Raw genomic sequence first — 15,744 nt, forward strand, 5'->3', positions numbered from 1 at the left:
GGGCATTCGCCATCTAAATGAGATTCAGTCAACAAATACTTACTGATGGTCAAATATTTACTATTTGTCACGCGTTTTTTTCAAAAACAAGATAATTACAATTCAGAGCAAAAATTTAAGCATTAGCTTAATGTTGAAAGAAGTACTACTTGGCTCAAACAAAATATGTCTGTGAACTGTCAGTTTGCCATTGCCATTTATAATTTAGTACCTGGGAAAATTTCTCTTCAGAGATGTCTACATTTCTTAGTAATAAAAGCTGTGTGTATGTGTGTGTGCGTGAATGTCCTTGTAGTACATACTTGTCTGACATCTAAGGAGATGAGCCAAAAATCAAAACTTCATGGTAAATGTATTAACCATTTTTGTAGGCATATTAACTATTATTCAGTCCAGTCCTGTGTGTGGATTAGTCATTATGTTTTTGCGCGTAATAACAGAACATCCAACAGAGTGGCTTAAACAATAAGCGCATTTATTGGTTTTTATAACTGGAAGTATAGTGGTAGGGCAGTGTTCAAGGTTGGTTTGTCTCATCATTAAACATCGTCACCAAGGACCTGGCTCCTTTATAATTTACCTTCCATTTTGGTCAGTGACCAGTTTCTTAAAATCCCTTTAAATTGTTTTCAAAACATTGTGTGTTCGCCTCATACCTTCTTCTTTGGCATGTTTGTTGCTATTGCCACACTTTCCCCATACCTGCCAGCCTACCCTGTTACCACCTCTTTGCCCATTTCTCCCCAGCCTCAGACAGGTAAGACAGAATTGTTTCTGAAATGGAATAAAGAACAGTCTTGGCCGGGTGCTGTGGCTCATGCCTGTAATCCCAGCACTTTGGGAGGCTGAGATGGGCAGATCACATGAGGTCAGGAGTTTGAGAGCAGTCTGGCCAACATGGTGAAACCCCATCTCTACTAAAAGTACAAAAATTAGCCGGGTGTGGTGGCACACGCCTGTAGTCCCAGCTACTTGAAAGGCTGAGGTGGGAGAATTGCTTCAACCCGGGATGTGGAGATTGCAGTGAGCTGAGATTGCACCACTGCACTCCAGCCTGGGCGATAGAGCAAGATTCTGTCTCAAAAAAAATACACAGTCTTACGACTGCTATTTTCTTTTCATATTAATCTCCTTTCTTCCTTAAAAAAAGAAATCACTTTTCATCTGAATTCAGAAATACTGTGGAATTTGGCAAGAATGTTCTGTAGAACAAGGAAATGATGAAACTGAGTCAGAAAATGAATTTCAGACCCCGAAAGGGCCTTGACCCTGGAGTCAAGAGCCCTGTTCTGAATTCTGGCCATGACAATTTTGGGTTTTGTATCTTTGGATGAACATTTCATCTCTCTGGGCTTAATTTTCTGTTACATAAATGGGAGTTGCAAACTCCTTTTCCAAAATGTCAGTGAGAATTCCATAGAAAGTGTATATGAAAAACTTCTAACATAGAATTGGGCTTAGGAGAAATACACAGTAAATATTTTACAAATTTCTGCATTGAGTCATTTTCTTTTGGTTTCATCCCTTTGATTGAGACCCAGACTTTTGAAGCTGGGCCCCGGAATTCTGTGAAGTCCAGCCTGGGTATCTTTTTGTGGCTACCATTAAACCCCAAACCAGACATTTATTAAGACTTGGAAGAGTTGAGAAGTAGTTAATGTTGGATGACTTTTCTCGTGGATTTTTAATTGTTATTCATCTAAACTTTTTGTGGTTTATGTAATATTTCTTACCTACTTTGACCTTTTTGTTTAAAAGGAGGTGGGGGAAACAACCCCAGAAAGGCTTGGCATCTTTTTTCTATTGCATCAAAATTAAAAATTAAGAACTGTGTTTTTTTTTGTTTTTTTTTTTTAAGACGGAGTCTCGCTCTGTCACCCAGGCTGGAGTGCAGTGGCGCGATCTCGGCTCACTGCAAGCTCTGCCTTCCAGGTTCGCCATTCTCCTGCCTCAGCCTCCCAAGTAGCTGGGACTACAGGCACCTGCCACCAGGCCTGGCTGATTTTTCTTTTCTTTTTTTTTTTGTATTTTTTAGTAGAGGCGGGGTTTCACCATGTTTGCCAGGACGGTCTCGATCTCCCGAACTTGTGATCCGCCTGCCTCGGCCTCCCAAAGTGCTGGGATTACAGGTGTGAGCCACCGTTATTTGTTATTTTAAAATACTCGTAATTTATTATGCTGCTATACTGTTTTTTTGTTTTGTTTTGTTTTGTTTCGGTGTTTTTTTTTTTTTTTTGGAGACAAGGTCTTGCTCTGTTGCCCAGACTGGAGTGGAGTGGTGCAATCATGGCTCACTGCAGCCTCGACCTACTGGGCTCAGGTGATCTTCCTGTCTCAACATCCCAAGTAGTTAGAACTACAGGTGTGTATCACCACACCCAGCTAATTTTTTATTTTTATTTTTTTAGAGATGGTCTTGAACTCTTAGGCTCAAGCCATCCTCCTGCTTCGACTTCCCAAAGTGTTGGGTTTACAGACATCAGCCACCACGCCTGGCCTGCTATACGTTTTATATGCCTTTTGGTCATATGTTTATTTTATCTGTATAGAGATTCACAATTATTCCCTTGTCACCCGTCAAAACAGCATTATCAGTGTCATGAAGGTTGTTGAAACTACAGTCATTTCAGGCTATGTCACAATAGAAATTGTTAAGAGCTGTTCATTTGTAATGAAAACTCGAAAATTTTTCGTTTTTAAGGCATCTCCTGTCTTGTACTCATTATGTCTCATCCATGGCCTGGAATGTCTTAGTGATTTTCACACTTCTATTTAGTGGCAAAATCATTCCTTTAAAGAAAGCTTTTTCATGGGGTCCCCTGTATAAAATGGACCAATCTGGATGCCTGATTTTTTAGAGTGGGTTCCAGATGGAAATGGGGCTTATTCAAGAATGAAAGGAATCTCCACAGATCTCAGAATGGGAAACCACTCAAGTCTGAGTGTGTTTTGCATTTTCTGAGTTTTTATTGCTGGTGCTCAGGTGCTAGGTTCACCTGGTAGGCACATTTCTTCCTCATTTCATTTACTAGGGGCCATGCTAACTGTTGCTGCAGTCTTAATAGCAGTCTACCATCAACAGTAAAAGCATTCCCGTCTCAATCTTTGTGCAAAAGTTTCCTTCCAGGTTGTTGAGTTGACCTATGAAAGTCATGATGCTAATAGAATTGTCTTAACACAAAAACAGCATTGAAGAAATCAGAAATGGTGCAGGCTTTCGGGTGTGGGAATGCTTTTTCCTCTCTTGAATGAAGTTTCTCAAGAATGGTCTTAAGTTATCCTGTTCTGTAACCAACAGGAGGACTCACGAACGGCAGTGGAAGATACATCTCTGCTGCTCCAGGGGCTGAAGCCAAGTACCGCAGTGCAAGCAGCGCCTCCAGCCTCTTCAGCCCGAGCAGCACTCTTTTCTCTTCCTCTCGTTTGCGATATGGAATGTCTGATGTCATGCCTTCTGGCAGGAGCAGGCTTTTGGAAGATTTTCGAAACAACCGGTATCCCAATTTACAACTGCGGGAGATTGCTGGACATATAATGGAATTTTCCCAAGACCAGCATGGGTCCAGGTGCGTACTTGGCTTTGGCACTTTAAGGTACCCGCAACTTTAATGCCTTAACTGTCTTGGCTCAGATGGGTATCTACTGAAATAAATTGCCATATAGTAATTTTTTAAAAGCTTGCCTCTTAGTTTGCATCACATTATTTCGTAGGGATTTAAGAAACAAACATGAACACAAAGGCATACGTACACTTTGGCTGCTTTAAGCATTATGAAGACTTTTGCTCTCAAAGAGTTGCTATTCAAATACAAGTTTGATCTAGGCTGCTTAGGAGTAAGACAGCTCTACCAGTTTTCTTTGTTGTTCCACTCTGTGGAAGTGACAGTCTATGTAGAGATGAGAGAAGAAACTGTTATAGAAGACAGAATTCGGTTTGGGTTACCCCTTCCTGTTGGGCTGCTGCAGTGGGCTTCACAGAAGGCGAATCTGGTCCTGGGGACAGAGCATAATTATGGTGACAGCACCCATCCTTCTTTCCCATTTCTGTTTCTGTTTCTTCCTCTGATGCTGTGTCCAGTGAAACAGTTTCTACAGAAGCTACCTCCTCCTTAAGTTCTGCCAGCTTGCTACTGGGCCACAATTTCTCATATCTGAATTCTATAGGCTAGATTCAGAGGCAACATGATTTTCCTGATACTGGTCATTTAGACCAAAAAAAGGCAGACTGTTACTACTTCAGAAGATAATGAATACTGTTTTGTTTGTTTTTTTGTTTTGTTTTGTTTTGTTTTTTTGAGACGGAATCTCGCTCTGTCGCCCAGGCTGGAGTGCAGTGGCGCAATCTCGGCTCACTGCAAGCTCCGCCTCCCGGGTTCATGCCATTCTCCTGCCTCAGCCTCCTGAGCAGCTGATGAATACTGTTTTATATGAAAATAAGTTAAAGAATATAGTGAGGACTGTAAGCTTTGAGTTCATTGATGTGAGGCTGGTTTCTAAAGGAAAAAAGTCAAGTAGGGTACATGTTGTGTTATGTCTCCCTCCACCCCTCCTCTCTTCCTGCACCCCTGCCCCCCCGCCGCTTTCATCTTCCCTCCCACCTTGCACATAAATAAGATTCAGTATGCATGCCCTGCTGGAATGAAATGTACCAACATTTATATGTAATTTTCAAAGCTCAATTAAGTTAGGACCTTCTTCCTCTATTTAAAAATTCTTCAAGGGAGTTCAAGTGATTCTTTCAAATAAAGTTTGGTTTATTGTGTGCATGAGTGTACACATGCTCACTTACACGCGTTTCAGAACGGATGCAGTCTATAAACCGAGGTACACTGACATATCTCCAGGTCTTCCTTCAGTGCTGTGATTGCCCATTTTACTTTGTACTTCAGATTCATTCAGCTGAAACTGGAGCGTGCCACACCAGCTGAGCGCCAGCTCGTCTTCAATGAAATCCTCCAGGCTGCCTACCAACTCATGGTGGATGTGTTTGGAAATTACGTCATTCAGAAGTTCTTTGAAGTGAGCCTTTGTTCTTTCTATCCTTTGACTTAAGAGAACCTGCAGAGCATTTTGATTTTCATTAGCCTTTTTAAGCATAGCAGTCCCATTCCAGTCCTCAGAATGAAGGGTGTGTAGTCTTTTTGAAGAGCTTTTTAGTGTTTTTCCAATTCATTAGCAGCAGTCTATCTATTCTGTATGGTTTAAATACCCAAGCAGATAATGCCAGTCTGTTTTGGAAATGTGCTTTGAAAACTGGTGTCCCCATTTAGGACCCAGCACATTATTTCAGATTGTTACAATAGTTTCACAAAACATGTCACTTAAAGAGGAAATAATCCCTGTAAAGTAGTTTTAGCAGGATCACAATAAAATATTGCCAAAAACAAATTTTTCTAAGGTTCTTAGAGAATTGTCTTTGGACACCAACTCCAGTGTGTGTCATTATCAGCTAGGGGCACAAGAATTGTTAAATGCTGCTGCTTGGCTGATCGTTTGGCCTGGATTTCTTATTTTACTTCTGTTAATTTGAATAATGTTCACTTGTTTTATGATTGTCTTTGGAAAGAATGAGATTGTTAGGTTAATGTCTTTTTCCTCTAGTAAAGTAAAATTTCAGAGAGGCAGGGATTTTTTTGCTTACCATTGTAGTCCTTATTATCTGGTATTGGTAACCCTAAGTTATAGTTGCAGAATGGCACAAAACTTCGAGAGGAGGAGGAGTCTGGTACGGGGAGGAAAATGCGGGAATTCTGCACATTACCTCCCACAAAACAAATTTGTAAATGTCTTAACATCTCATCCTGTTTGATTTGTATGAAGATGAAAAAATGACCTACTCAAGTTTTACCTTCCCAAGTTTTTTCATGAAGACTTATGTTTTTTCACCCTGAATTCTTTAGCTTTTGACTGAGAAACCAATCTAAACATGACTTTTATATTTTTGATTTTAGAATGACTTTGCACTGCCATTTTGTCACATATATAAAAATACTGAGCTCTCTAGTTCTGGAGGCTGATGCACCTTGGGGTGGCAAAATGTACAATGGATTATAGCCATATGATTGGGACCAAGCTTGAGAACTTCTCTGGATCTTAGTTTCCCTTGGGAGAATGAGGAGGTTGGGTGGGCTAAGAATTCATAAAGTCTCCTCCAATCTCACTATTATGTGATTCAAATGAAAATAAAAAGCCAAGGATGGAAAATCATTCTAAGTAGAATTTTAACATCGTGTGGCCTTACTTCTTGATTCTACTAATTTTTCCCCTCCCAACTCTGTTACCTTGTGTAAATAGGAGAAAAAAAAAATCAATTCTCTTAATGATGTAGAATACTACTACAAAACAGTGTGTCCACGTGTGCTTTGGCAGTAAGAGTGTATGGATTTTTTTTTTTTTTGACACACAGTCTCGCTCCATTGGGCAGGCTGGAGTGTAGTGGCGCTATCTCAGCTCACTGTAACCTCTGCCTCCTGGGTTCAAGCGATTCTCCTGCCTCAGCCTCTGGAGTAGCTGGGGTTACAGGAGCGTGCCACCACGCCTGGCCAATTTTTGTGTTTTTAGAGCGGGATTTTGCCATGTTGGCGAGGCTGGTCTCAAACTCCTGACTTCAGGTGATCCGCCCTCCTCGGCCTCCCAAAGTGCTGGGTTTACAGGTGTGAGCCACTGCACCTGGCTGGATTCATTTAATAGTATGAATTAATGACAGCTTTGAGGAATTATGTGTTTGCTTAGCACATATTAATAGTGAAACTACTATTGTCGGGTATCCAAGAAACTTCTTAACATTAAAAAGGGTTACTCATAATTATAGACCGAGAACTACTGGCTTGAAGAAACAATGGCTCTTTAAATAAAAGGTTTAGTTAATCACGGGTATCAGGGCTAAAAGAGGTTATGCCAGTGGTTGATGCGGAATAATGAATGCGTTGCTTTCTCTGGTTTATTTCCTTCTACTTAAGTAATGGTGCTCCCCTACACATTGTATCTAGTTTGGCAGTCTTGAACAGAAGCTGGCTTTGGCAGAACGGATTCGAGGCCACGTCCTGTCATTGGCACTACAGATGTATGGCTGCCGTGTTATCCAGAAAGCTCTTGAGTTTATTCCTTCAGACCAGCAGGTAATTGTAAGTTTCCCCTTTAACTTTTCTCTTGGTGTTTGATGTTTCTCCATGGTACATGTAGTGAACCCTGTAATTCTGTCAATTTTCAGTTTTCTTTTATGGTTTTGCATTGTTGCTTATGGCTGCCTTTTTGTGCATGGCAAGCATGAACTGTGCAAATAATTTAAACTTATTGTAGATCAAGTATCTTGTATTATAACCTGTGGTATCCAATACTCTTCCATTGGCTAGAACTTAGCCTTTAATAGATTCAATTTTATAGGTGTTTTTTTTCCCATGAATTAAAGCAGGTAAAATACTAATAAGCCATCATTTTCTCTAACAAGTCAAACTTTCATCCAACCCACCTTCCATATTTTTTTTACTCCTCCCTCCTGTTCTTTCATCCCACCAACATCTATTGAACAAGCGCCTGCCCAGCATGGTGCATAGCCTGGTACATTGACCTGAAGCCCACTCTGTGCCAGACTTCATCAGCACAGAGATGACTAACAGCTGATCCCTGCCCACAGCGTGCAGTCTGGTGGGGAACAGCCATGGTGGTGAGCAGTGGTGAGGACATGAGAAGGACCCCTCACCTTTCCCAGAGTCCCTGAGGGCCGGCTTTGCAGGAGAAGGCAAGGCTAAAGAAGAGTTAGACAGGGAAGAAGCAACAGAAATGAGAATACTTAGGTGCTGTGAGTGGGGAACTGAAAGAGAAGTCACCTGAACAGGCCCACAGCTTCTCGACAAGTCACGACGTGGGTCCAGTGAGCACTGCAGACACCACAGGGCCCAGGAGGCAAAACAGACCCACAGGCAGGGTGTGCTACAGTTGTGTTTGTGCTAGGCAGTGCCTCCAGCCTCCGGTGCTTCTCATCCAAGCCTGCAACTTTTGGGCTCTGAACTCACTGAGCTCTTCTCAGTTGAGGGGTTGGTTGGCCGTTGTCTGGCAATGATGACCCACTTGCCCTCACTGAGAACAAAGTTCGGTAATGAGAATCTTTGTTAATGGACTCAAGTTCTGAGCCAGACAAGACACCCACCACCCCTGAGTCAAGCTAAACCAATCCAAACCACTGCACTGGTGTTGGCAATGGCAGTTAAAGGCTGAAGAAGTCCAAAGTTTTTAAAGTGATAAGTTTCATAGGTATGTGCCATGATGCTGGTGAAGGGAGAGAGGAATGTTGGCGATAGAGCGGGTCTGGAGTTCATTTATTCAGTGCTTAGTACTAGAGATGTAGCATTAATAAGAAAGTATAAGTAACTAGAAGCAAGTGTGAAGCTATTTTAAATTTTCTTTTAATGTTCAGATCATTGCCAATTTTAATTTTTCTTGGATTTTCATAGATAGTTGAATTTTTCTTCTTTAATTTTCTTATTTGTCTTTCTTTTTTTTTCTTTCTTTTTGGAGACAAGGTCTCACTCTTTCACCCAGGCTGGAGTGCAGTGGTACAATTGTGCCTTGCTGCACCTCAACCTCCTGAGCACAAGTGGTCCTCGCATCTTAGCCTTCTGAGTAGCTGGAACTACAGGCATACGCCACTTCCCCTGGTTAATGTGTGTATTTTTGGTAGAGATGGGGTTTCATCATGTTGCCCAGGCTAGTCTTGAACCCCTGGGTTCAATTGATTTGGCCTCCCAAAGTACTGGGAATACAGGTGTGAGATACCATTCCCAGCTATCATTATATTCTTGCACGTATTTTTTCTGGTCATGTTTCTCTGTTCTGGGCCTGACTTATGCTTCCTACAGTGGATTATTTTACTGTTTTCTAGATGCAAGTTTGCCATTTTAGGTAAAATTAACTCATCTTTGTTGGAGTTTTTATTTCTTCTGGATCGCAAAAATATCCAGGGAAGCCATCTCACCTTCATTTTGTTTATAAGTATTCCTTGACTTTATTTTTGTATAAGCTTCATTGTCATAATTATTCCCACAATTCCCATCATTCCCATAATTGTATTTTCAGAGTAAATTATTCTCTTCTGAGCCCAGCACAGTGGCTCATGCCTGTAATCCCAGCACTTTGGGAGGCCAAGGTGGGTAGATTGCTAGGGCCCAGGAGTTTGAGACCAGCCTGGGCAGCATGGTGAAACCCCGTTTCTATAAAAAGTTAGCTGGGCATGGTGGTGCACTCCTGTAGTCTCAGCTGCATGGGGTGCTAAGGCAGGAGGATTGCTTGAGCCCGGGAGGTTGAGGCTGCAGTGAGCAGCCTGGGTGACAGATCCTGAGAGACTCTGTTTCAAAAAAAAAAAAAAAAAAAAAAAAAAATTATTCCCTTCTGACACTTGTTTAATCACTATGTCTCTTGCCTTTTGCTTCTTTAGCCCCTGCCATTGCAATCTTTAATTTCTTTAATTAGATGGTATCTTAGTTGCTTTGAGGTACTCAACATCTTGGGCATTTAAGACATTGCATTCATTAACATCACTATTTTGATGTGACTTGCAGTCTTCTAACATAAATCCACTGGCAGCACAGTTTAGCCAATGTACAGAGATTGGAGACAGCAGGGAAACTGGGCAGGAGGCACCAGGTATAGCCATGGTGCAGGCATTTAATTTCAAGATACCTAAGACCTGGGGCAGTGAGTTTGGGGGAAGAGCTCTAGTCGAAATCCCAGTGTCTCTCTTTCTGTATATCCTGTCAACATCACCCATGTCCTACTCACAGACTCAGTTTCTGGCCATTTCATCTACTTCCTTCGTTTGCACACTTTTCATTAACTGAGAACCGTCCCTGCTGACTCTGCAGTCACTGTGGCCTAGTAGTAGGATCATAGGTGTTGGAGTCACAGCTTAGGGTGGAATTCTAATTCTGTCACTTTCTATCCATAGTTTGAAATATGTGACTTACGCCTCCTCTGTCTCAGTTTCTTTTATATACCAGCAGAGGTGGGGTGTTCAGGATAATGTATTGTTGACAGTTTGGTTTAGACATAGTGGTTTACCATATAGTTCAGCCAGATTGCTTGGGTTTGAATCTTGGGAATCTAGGTCTATAGTTTTGTAAGTCTTTTAATTTGCCTCTTCCTTGGTTTCTCCACCTATGGTGGTGTCCACTCCATAAGATTGTTAGGAAAATTTAATTAAAACATGTTACACACTTAGAGGTATGCCTAACCAGGGGTAAACTCTAGCTTAATTAGTATCATTACTAGTAATACTTTACAGAGTTATCATAATAAAAACACGATGAATTGTATGTGAAATTCTTTAGTTTGGTTTAGTTTTGTTTTATTTTTAGAGACAGGGTGTTGCTCTGTCACCCAGGCTTCTGGTGGCGTTATCATAGCTCACTGCAGCCTCAAACTCCTGGGCTCAGGTGATCCTCCCACCTCAGCCCCCAGAGTAGCTGGGACTACGGCTGTGTGCCATGTAGAAATTCTTTAATATAGTGTACAAATAGCTCCTGACTTATGATTTTTCAAAACTGTACTTTGAATCTTTTTTATTGTTTTTATTTTATATATATATATATATATGTATATAAGTATATATAATTTTTTTTTTTTTTGGAGACAGAGTCTTGCTCTGTCTCTCAGGCTAGAGTGCAGTGGCACAGTCTTGCCTCACTGCAACCTCCGCCCTCCGGTTCAAGAAATTCTCCTGCCTCAATCTCCCAAGTAGCTGAGATTACAGGCGTGCACCACCATGCCTGGCTAATTTTTGTATTTTTAGCAGAGATGGGGTTTTACCATCTTGGCCAGGCTGGTCTCAAACTCCTGACCTTGTGATCTGCCCACCTAGGCCTCCCAAATTGCTGGGATTACAGGCATGAGCCACTGTACCTGGCCTATAATTTTTTTTTTTTTAATTACAGACTCCGTGATAGATAATTTTATCCAACTCTAGGGTACTGTAAGTGTTCTGAGCACTTCTGAGGGCCTAGGATTAGCGATGATGTTCTGTAAATTAGGGATATTTAAATGCGTTTTTTAGTTAATGATATTTTCAACTTATAACAGGTTTATTGGAATATAGTTAAGGAGTATCTCTTCCTGATGTAGGCTCCTTTGTATTTGAAGATGTCTACCCTTTATTTTTTTTTTAAGCTGTTAAGAGTTGGCCAGGTGCGGTGGCTCATGCCTGTAATTCCAGCACTTTGGGAGGCCGAAGAGGGCAGATCTCCTGAGGTCAGGAGTTCGAGACCAGCCTGGCCAACATGATGAAACCCCGTCTCTAGTAAAAATACAAAAATTAGCCAGGTGTGGTGGTACACACCTGTAATCCCAGCTACTCGAGAGGCTCAGACAGGAGAATTGCTTGAACCTGGAGGTGGGGGTTGCGGTGAGCTGAGATCATGCCACTGTACTCTAGCCTGGGTGACAGAGCAAGACTCCATCTCAAAAAAACACACACACACAAAAGCACTCTTAAGAGGCTTTTCTTTGTTTTTTGTTTTTACAGGTGTGGATCTTTTTGGTTACTGGTTATTATTACAGGAAATTTATTGTTGGAAATTTTACGTAAATTAGCGAATGTCTGAAGAGACTCAGGTCCTCATTTGTTTCCCTGTGTCATTGTTCCACAGTTGCTGTTCCACTTTTATCATCACAGATTTCGTGTTCAGTAGTGCTTTCGTGTTTGGTGAAAAGAATATTCTTTGTCCACATGTTTGCTTGCTGTGATTCTGGTGGTGCTTTCTTTGTCTCCAATAGAATGAGATGGTTCGGGAACTAGATGGCCATGTCTTGAAGTGTGTGAAAGATCAGAATGGCAATCACGTGGTTCAGAAATGCATTGAATGTGTACAGCCCCAGTCTTTGCAATTTATCATCGATGCGTTTAAGGGACAGGTAAGTGACCCAGGAGAGAAATAATGGAAACAAATTTATTTCCTTTGTGAGCAGAAAACAGAGTAGGATTTGTGGCATGTTCTCAATATGCGTAATGTACTTTATTTTTTTTTGAGACTGGATCTGCCTCTGTTGCCCAGGCTGGAGTGCAGTGGCACCATCACGGCTCACTGCAGCCTTGAACTGCCAGGTTCAAGCAATCCTCCCCACTCAGCCTCCCAAGTAGCTGGAATTATAGGCACATACCACCACACCTGGCTCATTTTTAAATTTTTTGTAGAGGCAGCGGCCTCACCATGTTGCCCAGGCTGGTCTTGAATTCCTGCACTCAAGCAACCCACCTGCTTCAGCCTCCCGATGTTGCTGGGATTACAGGCATGAGCCACTGTGCCTGATCTTAATGTACTTTAGACTGCAGTAAAAAGCAGTCCTGTATAGTACTGTCAAGTACCTGTGTTGCCAAGTGTCTGGGTCTCTAGGCCTTCTTTCCGTCATTAATGCAGATGTCTGCTCACATTGGGATGAAACACCATCATAAGAGTTTTTAAGATGAAATCTCATATTTGAAGAATAAATTATTTCCCTTGGTTAAGTACTATTTGTTCTGATATTTCAGTGCTTTCGTTTGAAATTTGGTTTAAAATTCAGGTAATTTACGGAACTAATGTTGTAGGCCATGTGTGAATATATCTTTAAAATAACAAGGTTCTTTTTGCTTAAATTTTTTTGGAGGGGATGCAGTCCAGGTTGGTTTGAATTGTATTAAATGGCCACATAACCAGAGATAACTTCTAGTTTCTCCTGTTTTCCTGTATATCAAAAATCTCTTCTTAGCTTCAGCGTCCAAGTAAGATTGTTACTTTTATATATAAATACCTTCTTCCAGAATTGCCTCTGAATTGGCTATAGTTTTTTTTTTTTTTTTTTTTTTTCCAAAACACAAAGTCCTTACAGTTTTCTAAGGTGGGTGGGACAGGACAGTAAAACTCAGCTCCCCTTTGGGTGTGTGAAATTGGTCTTTCTTTAGGGAAGGGGGAAAAATGAGAAAAAGCCCATAGATTTTCAGGTATAATTTATGTAGTGCTGAGTACAGAGTGATATGTGACGTGTAATAATCTTGAGGTTTTGCTGTTTGCTCAGTGACCACAATGGTTGATTACTGACAGCAACCCACATGGTTACTGGGAGTTTCTGAGTTAATGAAAAAAGGGTAGATCTGTTTACCTTAACATTAAGATGTTACATTTACGGAAGTATACAACAAAAAAGGTAAAACGGTTAAGCCACCAGGAGAGAATATTTTCAAGATGCGTTGGTCAAAGAATTGATAACTAGAATGTATAAAGAACCTCTCTGTAATGAAAGAAAACAATATAACATGATGTAAAAGTGAGCCCAGAACACAAGCTGACATTTCATAGAAGAAACACAAATTAGTAGACATGAAAAAATACTCAGTTCCATTAGGAACAAGGAAAATGGAAAATTAAGCCACAAATGATAGACTGTTATTTACCCATCAGTTGCTATGTGCTGACAGGAATGAGGTACACTGCTGGTGGGAACAGACATTGGCACAACCATTTTGGAAAGTAATTTAGTATTGTCTTTCAAATTTCAACCCTCATAATTTCTGTGATCCTGTTGAAATATCTGTACATGTATACCACGAGACCTATTTAGACATGTTTAAACACCATTATTCTTTTAAAAGACTTAAGCAACCCAGATGACCATGAGCAGGGGATTGCATTTTTTAAAAATGTCATATTCATGGCCGGGCACGGTGGCTCACGCCTGTAATCCCAGCATTTTGGGAGGCTGAGACGGGTGGATCACCTGAGGTCAGGAGTTCGAGACCAGCCTGGCCAACGTGGTGAAACCCCATCTCTACTAGAAATACAAAAAATTAGCCAGGTGCCTGTAATCCAGCTACTCGGGAGGCTGAGGCAGGAGAATTGCTTGAACCCGGGAGGCGGAGGTTGCAGTGAGCCGAGATGTTGCCATTGCACTCCAGCCTGGGCAACAAGAGTGAAACTCTGTCTAATAAAAAAAAAATTTCTTTGTATATACCATGCAGAATAAACTACAGAAACTCACAGTATTGTACATGAACATGGGAATCATAATGTTGAGTGAAGTAAATCAAGTTGCTCCAGACTACAAGTGTAGCATTTTTATAAAGCTAAATTCAAGCAGGAGCATACAGTATACTGTTTATCTTTACAGTTGTAAACATAAAGCTACGTGTATAAAGTCACACATAAGGCTAGGTGCAGTGACTTGCACCTGTAATCCAAGCACTTTGGGAGGCCAAGGTGGGAGGATTGCTTAAGGCTAGGAGTGCAGGAGCAGCCTGGGCAACATAGCGAATCTCCGTCGCTACACACAATTTTTTTTTTTAAAGTAGCCAGTTGTGGTGGCAAGCGCCTGTAGTCCCAGCAACTTGGGAAGCTGAGGCAGGAGGATGACCTGAGTGCAAGAGCTCAAGGCTGCAGTGAGCTGTGATCGCCATTTAGCTCCATCCTGGGTGATAGAGTGAGACCTTGTTTCCAAAACAAAACAAAATCATACAGAAAGCACTGGGTGTGATGACTTATGCTTGGCAAGCATCCAGCAAGTGTTAGCTGCTGTTATTGCTCTTCTTATTGTTCTTGATTACAGTTGTGAGGTGTACGCCATTAAGCTAGGAAGGGCAGAATCTCGAGGGGGGTGTGCTTTTCTGTTGCTCCAAACCCAGCAGAAGAATCTTTTCTTATTGCTGAAAAACATCACAGTTAAATCAGAACATTGCATTCTGGTTGTTCTGGCGGTGTGAAAGCATTCAGGATTTGGTTCCAGTCCTTCCCTTTTCTGTCGTTAGCGCTGTCTTTTGGAGAGGTTGTCAGTTGACACACATGACTCTTAACTAAGTGTGTTTTTCATGACTTTGACTAGTTATCTGTTTCTTGGCGGCTTGGAAAAGTCCTTTTCAGCTCTGAATTACGCACATCTATGAATTCCTAAAATAGATAAGCGATGAGTTTATTGACACACATACACCTTATTATATGTAGAGAGAACTTAGATGCCATTAAGTTCGTTTGTGAAGATTAGTGGGATAATACATATATATATATAAACAATACTGAAGCACTGAAGGTGGTGACTGTTATTTTTGCTTCTCATTTGTGTTTGTCTGCCCTAGGTATTTGCCCTGTCCACACATCCGTATGGCTGCCGCGTGATTCAGAGAATCCTGGAGCACTGTCTCCCTGACCAGACACTCCCTATTTTAGAGGAGCTTCACCAGCACACAGAGCAGCTTGTACAGGTAGTGGAGTTGCCAGTAGAGGAACTGCGAACACCTGCGGGCTCATGCAGGGCCAGAGTTTGTGTGTTCTGTCAGTGTAGGTTCCAGAAGAGGTTAATGTGTTTTAAATACCCTTAAATCTTGTGGTTGTATTTGTATTCAGAGCAGCTTGGTTTGTGTTTTATGAATATGGGTAGTGAATTGAGCCCTAGCCCTGGAGTCAGGAGATCTGACTTCCAGAACTCTGTCATGTACTTGTGGTGTCACCTTAGGTAGACATTTAATCCCTCTGGGTCTCTGTTTCATAATTGTTAAATGAAATAAGTTGATATGTTGATTTCTTGTTTTTAGCTTTGATACATTCTCTGCTTATACCACTGATTAAATAATTAGGTATGCCCTTGTTTTTTGTTGGACATAAATATTTCCAGTTTTTCTCTGTTACAGATAGGTGCAGTGAACCATTTGTATATGTGTTTGAGAAAAATGAATATTTATTGCCATAACACTCCCTCCCCTTTTAAAAATGAATATGTGTATTCTATTTTCTA

At 41.2% G+C, this 15,744-nt stretch overlaps 1 protein-coding gene and 1 non-coding gene across 15 annotated transcripts in view; both read left to right on the forward strand.

The window, feature by feature from the left end:
• The window catches only part of PUM1 (pumilio RNA binding family member 1), a 132,245-nt gene that overhangs the window by 106,662 nt on the left and 9,839 nt on the right, over window positions 1–15,744 (forward strand). For 9 of the 14 annotated variants that reach the window (XM_055255644.2, XM_055255648.2, XM_055255667.2 and 6 more), the window contains 5 exons: window positions 3,299–3,566; window positions 4,890–5,019; window positions 6,990–7,124; window positions 11,764–11,901; window positions 15,089–15,214. In XM_055255644.2, the coding sequence (XP_055111619.2) occupies window positions 3,299–3,566; window positions 4,890–5,019; window positions 6,990–7,124; window positions 11,764–11,901; window positions 15,089–15,214 (797 nt within the window). The remainder of the gene's footprint in view (window positions 1–3,298; window positions 3,567–4,889; window positions 5,020–6,989; window positions 7,125–11,763; window positions 11,902–15,088; window positions 15,215–15,744) is intronic. The other 5 variants (XM_055255650.2, XM_055255658.2, XM_063627941.1 and 2 more) reach the window with 1 other exon arrangement.
• Window positions 8,049–8,134, forward strand: LOC129469299 (small nucleolar RNA SNORD103/SNORD85). The gene has a single exon (XR_008652987.1). It is a non-coding gene; the product is annotated as a small nucleolar RNA SNORD103/SNORD85 (small nucleolar RNA).

The sequence above is a fragment of the Symphalangus syndactylus genome, chromosome 12 (assembly GCF_028878055.3).
Source record: "Symphalangus syndactylus isolate Jambi chromosome 12, NHGRI_mSymSyn1-v2.1_pri, whole genome shotgun sequence".
In the NCBI taxonomy this organism is placed as follows: Eukaryota; Metazoa; Chordata; class Mammalia; order Primates; family Hylobatidae; genus Symphalangus; species Symphalangus syndactylus.